The sequence below is a fragment of the Eupeodes corollae genome, chromosome 1 (genome assembly GCF_945859685.1).
Source record: "Eupeodes corollae chromosome 1, idEupCoro1.1, whole genome shotgun sequence".
NCBI lineage: Eukaryota > Metazoa > Arthropoda > Insecta > Diptera > Syrphidae > Eupeodes > Eupeodes corollae.
In genome coordinates, this window is record NC_079147.1 from 160,767,139 (window position 1) to 160,780,859 (window position 13,721).

The 13,721-nt window shown below is 35.3% G+C and overlaps 1 protein-coding gene across 4 annotated transcripts in view; it reads right to left on the reverse strand.

The window, feature by feature from the left end:
• LOC129943464 (TBC1 domain family member 4) overlaps positions 1 to 13,721 on the reverse strand; it is a 109,477-nt gene that overhangs the window by 22,242 nt on the left and 73,514 nt on the right. For all 4 annotated transcript variants that reach the window (XM_056052938.1, XM_056052937.1, XM_056052940.1 and 1 more), the window contains one exon: positions 4 to 279. In XM_056052938.1, coding sequence (XP_055908913.1) covers positions 4 to 279 — 276 coding nt within the window. The remainder of the gene's footprint in view (positions 1 to 3; positions 280 to 13,721) is intronic.

Below are 13,721 nucleotides of genomic sequence, written 5' to 3' on the forward strand. Positions count from 1 at the left end.
TACTGTTCCAGCTGAATTGCTCAAACCGTGGGTATAACTTTTAGATGATGTCATTTTTGATGACACCAAGTTAGGACTAGCGTCATGTGGAGCATTACGAACAGCTTCGGATAGCTTGAGATTTGTAGCTGGCGTTGAGTGTAGACCATTGCCAAGAGCTTTTTGTAAACTCTGATCACTTCCAGAACCTGAATTTGCTACCAAGGTCTGGGGTATGCTACCGACGGAACCGCCTAATGTGTGCGCTGGATCGCGCATTTGATGCATCAGTTCCGCCATCTAAAAAGAAACAACAAAAAAATAAAGTATGAAAAATACTATAATTTATCGGACTTTTGTCAAAAGTTTGTTTATTAAGGCCAAAATAAAAAAAAGCTCAAACCATTAGCAAGTTATTGTTAAATAAAATATTACATTCTTATTAGTCAAAGACTGCAAAAAATGGTATCCCGTTCAATAATTTTATTGATTTATAATTTATACTTTGAATACCAATAAATGGAAAATATAACCAAGTCGCCTATTTTTGGGGCAAGGCTTCTCATGTTTCCTTATCTTCTACGCGCTTAACCCTTTTGTCATCTAAAACAAGATTGTTTTTAAAGGCAGAATTTATATTTTTAAAGCTTTTAAGAATTGACAATGATTTGCAATTTCTTCGCTCTACAAAAAATAAACACTTAGTAACATAAATAAAAAGATTAACTAATAAATGCTAGAGTCTTGTGCCCCCGTTAAACCGAACAATATGTGTTCATACTCATCGAGTTGCAAAATATTTCGTTTGGAATTATTTTTGTATCCGAAATATTGTGATAAAACATATAAAAATAAATCAAAAATTATTGCGAAAGAATTAAGTGTTTATGGGGTGTTTCGAAATAACATACACTCCGTGTCAACTAAATACGCACACACATTTTGAAGGTACTTTGTACATCTGTGGCAAAAGTAAAAGTCGGCGTTAAAGCAAGTCGTTTAACTTTTTTAGGAGTAATACAAAATTCTCGACATTTTTAACGAAATACACTTAAGAAAAAACCGATAATAGTTTATCGAAATATTAATAAGGCGGAAAAGCAAGGGTATCACGAAGTTTTTTCAGACGAAAAGTTGGGTGTAAAAAGTTGTTTAAAGCTTTATCATAGCCGTGAGATGTTGTAAGGATATGAATACCCTTATAATGATTAAACTAAGTGGAACAGGATTAGAAAGGAAATTGAAATGACTGGGAAATCCTGAGTATTTTAAAGCATTCCACATTCCTGCAGTGCGACCGAAAAACGAATCTCTGTACTTTACGTCAAAAATTGAGCTTAAGGTTAAAATGATGAGTATTCCTAGAAGTACGGGTATTAAGGTTGAATTGTTTGAATGGAGAAGTGCAACCGGCTATTTTACTAGAGCATTGTTTATAAAAACAACAATAAAAGAATGGTGGGCGTGAGGCCTTGCGGCGGTGTTCAAGAGAAGCAAATGTCTCGGTAAGAAAACGATCTTCAAACATTTTTAGATTTCTATCTAAAAGATTTAAGTCAGTTATTGGGGCACCAGCCCAAATGTGAAAATTGCATCGGAGTTTTGAACGAATAAAAGCTTTGCAAATTATGGCCAGATCAAAAGGAGTAAACAACTTCTTGCATCGTCTGATAAAACCTTACTAAAAAATGCTACACTTTCACAAACAACTTATTCAAACAATTTAGAAATGCAAGGAAGCTTTGCAATGGGCCTGTAGTTTTTTATATCCACCTTGTTACCTTTCTTGAAAATTGGTGTTAGAAATTACTTCTTCCATATACTTAGAAATTTGCCTATTTTTTGAATAAGAACAAAAGGGTACAAACAAAAGGGTAAGAACAAAAGTACTCTGTAGCACGGTGACTACAGCTAATTTGCGAAGATGAGTGAAAATGATGAAAATATATTTCATCAAATTTTTGAGGGCTATTAGCGAATGACTCACGGAAATTCGTTGCGATAGCGTTACAGATATCAACAGTTTTATCTAACGAAAGGTTCTTGTAAGTGAAGTTAACTGGATAGCCATCTGATTTTTTCTTTAAGTTTACAAGTTTCCAAAATTTTTGAGGTGCCCATATCAGTAACATAACAAGTGTATACAAAATTAGAAAGAGACTTAAATTCATTAAAGAATTCAACATAAACAGAGAAGTTGATTGGAGACAGAGTTTTGAGATAAGTTTCCCATGCCTTATTTCTTTTGTTACGAAGTATACGCAATTCTTTCGTGTACCAAGAGTGGTTAAAGTTAGTATTTCTTGATTTCTTAAAGGTAGAATTTTTCTAAACAATTGTTAAGGATTTTTTAAAACTGCTTTGCCAATATTAGAAAATGCTAAAATATTAATAATTCCAGAAATGGTTAAATCTTCAGACAAAAACTGGAAAAAAGCTGTTCTGAAGTCAAAATTATACAAGCAATCAAAGGAATTACTGTGTTCAGTAAGGAGATTACTTAAGTCAAGAAAAATGTCCAAGGGGGGTGATATTTATCAATGTTAGTAATTCCTGATCTAGATTCTAGAACAAGAGTGCTAATAGCGTCAGAAGAAAGTACTAAATCAAGAATTCGTTTTTATGAGTTTTTAATACAGCTTGTTTGCTGTAAGTCAGAAAGAAGCATTTTATCGAGAAAAGATAGTTCCAATTGTGTAGAAGAAGGAGAGGCTTCAAGGCAGGATTCGTCTTCGGATGGAATCCAGTCACCTAGAAGTAACATAGGTGTCAGCGCAGGACAAACTGATAACAAATCCTAATGCTAAGTAGAATTCGCTATAAACAGACTCTAAGATTATTGAAGGAATATAAACGTTTAAAATGAAAAAAGTCTTAGCCTGTACCAAATTGGTAATTCAAATGGAACATATTTTGATTTACCAATATGACGATCATTTCTGTAAACTTCGAACTCTTGGCTGAAAAGTTCTGTTTCGGAAAAGCTTGAATTAAGCCAAGTTTCTGTCAAAACGAATATGTCATGTGAAAATGATTTGGATTTGAGAAAAATATCTAGCAGTCTTACTACGAAGTCCCCTTACATTTTAGTAGAAGAGGGCAAGCCTGTTGAGTTTTTTGGCTTGGTTTTCAAAGAAACACCTCGTTATTGACTTTTGCGACAGGAAGAGCGTCGGAGACAAAACGAAGCCCTGAGGCACACCAGAGTTTATTTTGTGGATTTCTATTAGATGCGAACCCGTCTAATACTACTTAAATTGAACGGTCCGAAAGGTAATTTCTAACCCAACAAAGAAAAGATGCATCAATATCAAAAGCACGCAATTTCGATAAGAGAGCTTGATTCCAAACTCTATCTTATTTTCTACAAAACGATGTAAGGATTTGTTCCATTGTTCTGTGAGAAAAAACATGAGATCACGATTTGCAAGCATTAAAGAAAACCTCTTCAAAACAAAAGGAGGTATACTATCCGGGCTTTAAGTACCCTACTGTAGGAGTACGAGAGAAGATATGCCACCAAAATTGAATTATCAAGCAACTGTATTGCCCAGAATTGGCTTTATCTATTGAGCTTCTGAAAATGCAAATGGATGTAATGTGAGACCATGTATAGTAACCCTTCTAGAAGCTTACAACACACACTTCTCGCCACATGAATAGGACACCCCTTAGGTTGTTTTGTCTATCGTCCATAGTTCCCAAACAAACATGCTAGAGACCTACGTTTTTTTTTTTTATCTTAAGATCAGTTAATTGTTTTTATTTCACCTGAAAAAAGACTTAATGCTAAGGATTTAAGCATTAATGAAAAATTATTGATCAAAAACAGGAAAACTGCGAGGTCCAAATTTCGCACCACTTGAATAGGATACTTTAACTAAAAACCATATTAGATGATTACTATTCTTTTTATTACGAACGTTACTTTAATTGGAGGTAACTGGAGTATTTTATTTAACAAACAAAAATGTTTTAATAGTGTGTTACGCCACCTTTCTGCACCAAACCTTCACACATCCTGTTTGGAAGGGATGCATTCAAACTGTCCAAATAATTTAGCGAAATCGAGCTCCAAACCAATCCGATGGCTTGGGTTAGTTCGGATATAGTTGAATATTATTTTCCCGATCCATATACTTGACGTGTCATCCCCAAACATTTTCTATGATATTCAAGTCCGGTGAGTAAGGCGGCCAGCTTAAAAGCTCCACATTCTGGCTCTGTATGTATGATTTAACTACCCGGGCTGTATGCATTGGCGCATTATCATGTTGATAAATCCAGAGCAGAGGTCCAAAAAGGGTTTAAAAGTATGGAAAGGCCTCTTTCAATATACCACTGTAAGACAACGCAGTCATTGTTGTTGACACAAAATGTACTTTGCAGGTGCCATAATAGGAAATAGCTCCCCAAACCATTACACTCCAACTCTGCTATCCAATCCGACCAGAGAAGGAGTTTCTTTGCGGAGGTCATGCAAATAGTAGCTATATCCATCGGGACCTTCCAAATTAATTTGTTTTTCGTCGGAGAAGACCACTCGAAAAACTGAGGCTTTGCTTCTTTCAAACTGGGTTAAGGGGTGGTTTCTTCTTGATTTTAAGTCTTTTTATGTGTTTAACTTCGAAATAACACGACGCATGGTTGTTAGACTTGCTTTTTACACCACATTTTTCCTGATTTTTGCCAAAGAGTCGTGAGAATTTGACGTTTTTCTGAACCTGCGTCCTTATATGCTTTGATTTGTCCTTTTTCCGCCTCGGTCAACACATTTTTGTTCGACCCATTTTACGTTTTTTTTTTTAAATTAAATAATCGAAATTTACAACGATCAACGAAAAATACAACTCCGCGTGACAAAGATAACGATTAAACTAAATGCATGGCCTATTCAAGTGGCGCTTAAATATTGATTTAATTTAGACGAAAGTTAACAGTAGAAAAAAAATATATCGGCTTTTTTCCAGAACTTGCAATTTGTCAAAGAGAAAGAAGAAAAGAATTGCAAAAAACTAACGGGCAAAGTAGCATTATTTTATCATTTCCCTTTTGAGTTATAAGCAAAGTAAATGATGAGTGTACAGTACATAGGTCATATTACAATATTTGAATGTAAAATCCTGCTTCAATTACAAAAGAGCGGAGGTCTTTTAAAGGTAAGTGTTTTCAGTTTCACTAATTAAAAAAATATATTTACATAGTAAATTTCATGTTAGAATCAACGTATGCTTACAAACAAGTTTAATGCTTAAATGATGCTCACTCTATAAACATTAATATATTGACATGGTTTGCCCCCTAAATTTTATTTTCAAGGCCGTTGTGTTGGTCATTTAATACAAAAATCATCTAAACCTCGCTGATCTCTCTGTTATGTGTATTCATTCTATCAATAAATTCTACACAAATAACAGGTATAGCACCCCTTGGTCTTCATTTATTACCATAAGTTTTGTGTGTTTTTCTTAGCTTAGCTTCGTATATACAAAAACGACCTTAAGATTATACACGTTTGATCCATCAGAATTAAATATGGGCTTTTTAATAAAATTTAAATATTCGACTCACCCATAATTAACCTCGAAATCGTTATAAATAAGACCTAGAATTTAACTATAAACAAACAATAATTAAAATTAACTACAACTTTAACATTCTTAAGCTTAAAGTTGTAAGTGATTAACCCCTTTTTTTCCGGCTTCCTGGATAGTAATTTTATCATTGAAAGATTAAATTAGAAAAATTAAGTATTTATTTTTTAACCTAATTCTGTTTACATTTAAACGGAAAAGAAATACATTTCTCTGACAGTCTTGTCTTCACGTCGTAGTTGTCAGGTTCAAGATCTTATTTATTTTTAATTCGTAAATTTTTTGTTTGATGAAATGAAAGGTCTGCCAAAAAATTATAATACTCATAACTTTCATTTGTTTATTTACGTTTCACTTGTTGACTTGAAAGATTGCCATTTTGAGTTTAGTTTGAGAAGCGATTGATTATTGAAAATTGAATGTTGGTAACATTTAACCCTAATTAGTAGGCCCATTAGTATGTGGCTCCAATATTAAGTTGTGACTGGTTTAATTTAGTTATATTTGCACGTTGTTGCAGTCACTAAAATACAGGTTGATCGACTGTGTAGCAATGACCTTACAACGTTGATTGGTTGGTTGTTTGGGAGCATCACACCGTTCTATCGTTAACGGTGGCGTGCCGTAGCACAGTGGACCGTTTCATACATGCAAAATTAAAAAAATCCAAAATTGCTTGAATGAATATCATAATAAATAAATACATTTTATTTTTGTTTTTAGTCTAACTTAATTAAAATTATAAACTAAACCCAAAAATACTATTTTACTTAAATAAAATTAAAATTTAAACAATATTTTCCACACTACACATTCGCGTAGTACGGCTTAAGAACAAATATCTCTATTTGACAGTACGGCCGAAGTTGAGCTCGAGGGTATACTGATGTTTAGGCGAAGTAAATGAACTAACGATGATATTATCACCGACATCGTTTATGTTTTCGTTCCGCAAGAGGTTGCTGATGACCTACATACCGAGAATACTAAGATAAGATGTTCAGATGCCATCCATGGATAATCAGCTTTATCGCTACGAGACAGCACTGAATATTTTTTACTTACTTACTTAAGGTGGCGTACAGTCCGGGCGGACCTGGGCCTCGACCAACATGCGTCTCTAGCCAGCTCGGTCCCTAGCTAGCTATCTCCAGTTTCACACGCCAAGTTGGTTGAGGTCTTCACTCACCTGCGTGCGCCACCTGAGTGAGGGTCTTCCTCTACTGCGCCGTCCCTCGGGATTGGATTCGAAGACCTTCCGGGCTAGAGCGTTGATGTCCATTCGCTCTACATGACCTAGGCATCTAAGCCGTTTGACCTTAATTCTGCTAATTAGGTCAGTGTCGCTGTACAGCCCGTACAGGTCGTCGTTCTCCATCTACGCATACGACACCAAAAATCACCCGAATAATTTTTCTCTCGAAGCATCTTAAAACGTTCTCATCTTTCTTTGACAGGGTCTAGGCCTCAGGGCCATAAATGAGAACCGGAATGATGAGAAGCAGCGATTTGCGATTTCTTCGTTTGATTTCCGCGCTGGTGTCGTTGTCTGTGTTTATAGCGGTGCCTAGGTAGACAAAGTCCTTAACTACCTCAAAGTTATAGCTGTCCATGGTGACGTTTTTCCCAAAAAGTCGTTATTCAATGTTCTTTTTTGATGACAGCATATATTTGGTCTTGCCCTCGTTGACCACTAAACCCATCTTCTTCATCCGTCGCAATGCTCAAAAACGCTCCACTGACATCACGCTTTGATCTTCCAATTATGTCAATATCATCTGCGTATCCGAGTAATTGGATGGACCTTTGGAAGATTGTGCCTCTATTGTTGACGGTTGAGTTTTGCACAATTCTTTCCAGAACGATATTAAAGAAGTCACATGACAGTGCATCGCCTTGTCTAAAACCTTTTTTGACATCAAATGCATCGGTGAGATCTTTTCCCACCTTGATGAGCTGCGTGCATTCTCCATCGTCATTCTGCACAAACGGACAATTTTGACAGGGATGCTAAAACAAGCCATTGCTCTGTAGAGCTCTTCCCGATGGATGCTGTCATACCCGGCTTTAAAATCGATAAAGAGATAGTGGGTAACGATTTGTATGCCTCTTGTTTCGCCGCGTCTCTTACCGGCATTCGTCGTCAAACCAGGCACTTCAGGAGCGACATCTCTGATGTCTGTAAGGCAATGTTGCCACTGGTTTTCAATGCTTAATGCAGGCAGCATAGGACTCCTTAAGACGTTGAAGTAATCCGTATCCGAGGCTTGTTGATGCTTCACAACTAAGGTATTTTTTACGTGGCCAGGAAGTCACCCCGACGGCACAACCGACAACCTGGAGGGCTAGATATTTAGTATTACTCCAAGGACCGGGAGCCGAATAAAACCACTCCTTATAGGCCTGGGCTCCAAATAAGATGTAGATGCCCTATAAGGTGTTCACTAAGTAGTACAACCTTACGAGAATTCCTCCGCTGCCATCTGGATAAGGAGAGGTGCCTTAGTGGAAACACCTCTCCCCCCTCTCTGGTTTGAGTTTTCGAAGCATTAAACTCTACGCAGTTTTTTGTAACCATTGTACAATGCTGTTTAGGCCGGAATTTAATGAGCTTATCATATTTTTGTGTGCGGTAGTTTCACATCCGAAGAAGTAGGCTTAGATGAGATAAAATAAATTGAGAAAGAGTGTTGGAGATAGAACAGAGCTCTGGGTCACACCAGCATTTATTTTGTGGTTTTCAGACTTGAACTTATCTAATAAACGGTGATTTTTTAAGAGCTTGAGAACTTTAAAAAAAAAAAACGCATCAAATTTGCAAAATCTCATCGATTCTTTATTTGAAACGTTAGATTGGTCCATGACATTTACTTTTTGAAGATAATTTCATTTAAATGTTGACCGCGGCTGCGTCTTAGGTGGTCCATTCGGAAAGTCTAATTTTGGGTAACTTTTTCGAGCATTTCGGCCGGAATAGCCCGAATATCTTTGGAAATTTTGTCTTCCAAAGATGGAATAGTTGCTGGCTTATTTGTGTAGACTTTAGACTTGACGTAGCCCCACAAAAAATAGTCTAAAGGCGTCAAATCGCATCTTGATCTTGGTGGCCAACTTACCGGCCCATTCCTTGAGATGAATTGTTCTCCACATGTCAACCAAGTTCAGTTCTTCCATTTTTGGCAACAAAAAGTTTGTTAGCATTGAACGATAGCGATCGCCATTCACCGTAACGTTGCGTCCAACAGCATCTTTGAAAAAATACGGTCCAATGATTACACCAGCGTACAAACCACACCAAACAGTGCATTTTTCGGGATGCATGGGCAGTTCTTGAACGGCTTCTGGTTGCTCTTCACTCCAAATGCGGCAATTTTGCTTATTTACGTAGCCATTCAACCAGAAATGAGCCTCATCGCTGAACAAAACTTGTCGATAAAAAAGCGGATCTTCTGCCAACTTTTCTAGGGCCCATTCACTGAAAATTAGACGAGCTGTATTTTATATGGTTTTACACCAAGATCTTTGCGTAAAATCTTCCATGTGGTCGAATAACACAAACCCAATTGCTGCGAACGGCGACGAATCGACATTTCACGGTCTTCAGCAACACTCTCAGAAACAGACGCAATATTCTCTTCTGTACGCACTGTACGCATTCGTGTGGTTGGTTTAATGTCCAATAAAGTAAACTGAGTGCGAAACTTGGTCACAATCGCATTAATTGTTTGCTCACTTGGTCGATTATGTAGACCATAAATCGGACGTAAAGCGCGAAACACATTTCGAACCGAACACTGATTTTGGTAATAAAATTCAATGATTTGCAAGCGTTGCTCGTTAGTAAGTCTATTCATGATGAAATGTCAAAGCATACTGAGCATCTTTCTCTTTGACACCATGTCTGAAATCCCGCGTGATCTGTCAAATACTAATGCATGAAAATCCTAACCTCAAAAAAATCACCCTTTAATACTTTTATTTATCGATCCGAAAGGTAATTACTAAACCAATAAAGGCGGGATTCATGAAAACCGAAAGCATGCATTTTCGATAAGAGAGCCTGATGCCAAACCCTATGAAATGCTTTTGAAATATCAAGAGCAATAATCTTACTTTCTCCAAAACGATCTAAAGATTTGCTCCACTGTTCGGTGAAATGTACCATAAGATCACCAGTGGTCCTATTGCTGCTAAGAAGCTTTCAATCTTTGCGATATTTATTGATCTGATATTTAATCAGCGTTTCCATGACCTTAGAGAGAAGGAACGTAAGTTCAGTCGGTCGGTTATTAGAGGTTGAGGAAGATTTGTATTTTTTGGACATGGGCTGGAAAAATCCTGTTTTCCATTCTCTCGAAACGAGACCTGTAGAGCAGGACAGGTGAAAAAGCTTACGCAGTGGTTGTGAACGTTGAAGAACACCTCTTCAGAATAAAAGCGGGGATACTATATGGATCAGTGGATTTATGTGTGTTAGGATCTCTAAGGATTCTTGCGACAGTACATGTACTTGGTAAACTATTGCTAATGCAAGATGCTGCAAATATCAGGTGGTATAAAATCACCACAAGCCAGAACACGAAAAGTATCTGGTCTGCACTAGATACAAAGAGCTGAAGGTGCTTGATATCTCTAAGAAGAGCGCATATAAGCGATCATTGCTATAACCGTGAAATCCGGCTAGGCGTATTCTCAAATGACTTTTGCAGGGGCTGTATGGATGAGGAACTGTAGGAAACTGCTCGTCTGTACATGTCCTGTTCTAGCCCAAAACGCAAGACTTACCCACGAGAATTCTTCTATAACGATCTAAATTATATTAAGATAAGCTGTCTTTCACGTTTCGTAAGGAACTTATTGAGCTTAGAAGAAGGCCTTAAGTTCCATGTGGTATCACAATGGTTTAAGCGTGTAGTACTCCATCATGGACAGCCACATTAACCTAAAGTAAGCATTCATATCACAATGGTTTAAGCGTGTAGTACTCCATCATGGACAGCCACATTAACCTAAAGTAAGCATTCAAATTGTATCTGTTATTACATACTTTTGCACTTTTAAGTAGTTACTTATAATAAAAATGTTATTTATGACTTCGATGCCCTTATATTTCCAAAATTGTTCTTGGCAAAATTATCTTACTTGGACTTTTCTAGTGAGTGGAAAGTTGTTGTATTATAAAACTACACCAACTTTACAAAAATTATATTTACATTTTTTACATCAACGACTTATAAAACGGTCCACTGTGTCGTTGTCGGTCACGATGATGGTTAATTAATGTTGTTTTTTTCTTTAATTCATTACAATAATATTAATTACAGCAAAACGAAGAGTAGCTACATAGTGTATTTATTATAATTATATTATTGTTGCAATTAGATTTCGTTTAGACTATAGAGTTAAACACGATTATGATATACATTTATATAACATGTTTGTATATAAAATCGATTATGAAAATGGTTAGAAGCTGCTTATTAGTATTTATTATCAATCATTATTAAAGGTATATGTCATCAGTCATAGGTGTCTGATGACAGTGACATTAAAAATTACATAACAAGAACATGTCTCTTCTCTGATAACATTATAAATACGCATAATATCTATAATATCAAGATTTCCAATTGCAACTTGACCATTTTGAATTTAATTTTCGAACGCACCCTTTCACTATAATCATCGAACTGTCATTATCAATTTATTCAGAAAACTCAACATTTTCCATCATGCTAAAGTACACTCACGGGTAATGTCTGCATATTATAAACATTGGGCAGGTTCAGACGACATAAGGGACTTGAAAGTTAGGCAAGTTTCAAGTATCTGATTGGCCAGCTGACTAAAATTGACCTTCCAATTAAGGCCAATTTATTGGAAAGTTGACTGGAAAGTTAGTGAAGAAAAGTCTCCCTAACTATTAAGTCAAGTCCACTTCTATCAAAATGACAGTTGATTATGTATTTTTTATTCAACTGAAAGCTGAACTTCAAATAACTTCATCCATATTTTTTTCGTCGTTGATAATTTTCGTCAAGTTACTGTGAATGACGACCATTTTAGCGCCATGATTAGACCCTTGTTGGGGAAGATATGGACTTGGGAGACATGTGCTTTCATCGGAATGGTGCCACACAACACATCTTGCAGTCGATTTATTGAAGATATGGACCAACTGACTAGACGTCTTCTTCGTACGGTTTAACGTATTTAGACTGTTTCTCCGTTTGGGCTGCGTTAAGTCATTGGTTTATGCGAATAAGCCCACGATATTGAAAGGCCTCAGAGCCAATGTTGAACAAAAAAATGGCGGGCGTAATGTGAGGAGGAGTCATCGAAAATTGCTTCCAACGAATGGACTGCTGTAAACGTGCCAGCGGTTGCCATATGAACGAAGTCGGGTTCTAATCCATAATTGTTGATAGTACTTTAAGTCAATAATTAAATTTTTGAAATATGTAAAATTGTTTGCGTTTTATAAAAAAAAAGGGCAAACCATTTTCAGCAACAAATTTTATTAACAGAGCAAGGAAATTCTTGTTCTTGATATTGACCTGCAGTTGTTGGAAAACGAAAGAAATTGGTTGAATTACAGAAAATATTATCAGCAATACAAAGTCAGATTTTAATGGAATCTAGCATTCTATAATTCCGTGTTTTCAACTCCCAGAAATGCATACTTGATTTTGAAGGTATGTTTGATTCTATTGGGTCTGATGAAACATTTGAATTAAAAAGCATTCGCCGATTAATGAAATCTGAATCTGAAGGTGAATTATTTCTGCGAGTTGATAGTTCAACCACGGATTAAGAGTTCCATATAAATTTCTTTGCAAAACTCTTGCCACAACTTTAGGTTGATCGAATGATGAAAATAACAATTGCTTCTGCCAATACAAGTAGTAAAAAAAAAATTGGGTGACGCAACAGTCCGTTGAGCACTAGGGCCTAGTTACAACCTCAACCGTTTCTGTGTGCGAATACTGTTGTCAGGGATGGAGGGGACCTACAGTTTAAAGACGAATTTTTAGAAAATTTGCGTACAATTTCCTGTAGATTTTATTTTTTTTATGAAAAAGCGGACTGTTGGATTTTTATAAAAAAAGCTACTGAATATCGAAAACAATATTTTCTGTGAAATAAAAAAGTTTGAAGACAATATTTTTAATTTTTGAAGAGCTATTTGAGTCGTTAGTAAATTTTTAACAACTTTTAGTATTATTTTGTTTTTAGGTTTTTATTTTTTGTGAGAAAACTGTCAAAAAGATTTTTCTAAAAGATAAAAGTAGTTGGAAGCCATAATCTCAAATTTTTAAAAAGATATTTGAGTCGAAAATCAATTTTTAACAACTTTGAGTAATATGTTTATTTAGGTTGTTATTTTTTGTAAAAAAACTGTCAATTCGATTTTTCTCAAAATGTTACTGAATATTGACAACAATATTTTTTTAAAAGATAAAAGTAGTTTAAAGCCAATATCTACAATTTTTGGAAAGATATTTGAGTCGAGAATCAATTTTTACTAACTTTTGTTAAATTTTATTTTAAGCTTTTTTATTTTTCAATTTTTACCAACTTTTGTTAAATTTTGTTTTAAGTTTTTATGTTTTGCAAAAAATACTGTCAATTTGATTTTTCCCAAAATTTTATTGAATATTGACAACAATATCTTTTAAAAGATAAAAGTAGTTTAAAACCAATATCTCAAAGTTTTGAGAAGATATTTGAGTCGAAAATCAATTTTATACATTTTTTTGTTTAGGTTTTTATTTTTTTTTTGTAAAAAAACTGTCAATTCGATTTTTCTCAAAATTTTACCAGATGTTAAAAAAACGTTATTTTTGTGGCACAAAATTGTTTCGAAGATGAAATCAGTTTTTATTCATACGATTTTCGAAGTGAACAAATTTTTTATTTCAGTTTTCTTTTATTTATTGTTTATTGTTAATTGGATTTTTTCCAAAAATATGTTGGTTTGGTATCACGTAACAATATATTATATACAATTTAATTTAAATCTCGTTTTTGGTTCCTAAGATATTTAGGCTTAACCAAAATGTTCACCTTTTTTTAAACCGCTATGGTAAAAAACCGCCGACGCAATTTTCTTGAGAGCCCTTTCTGCATCTTTCTGCCTTATTATTA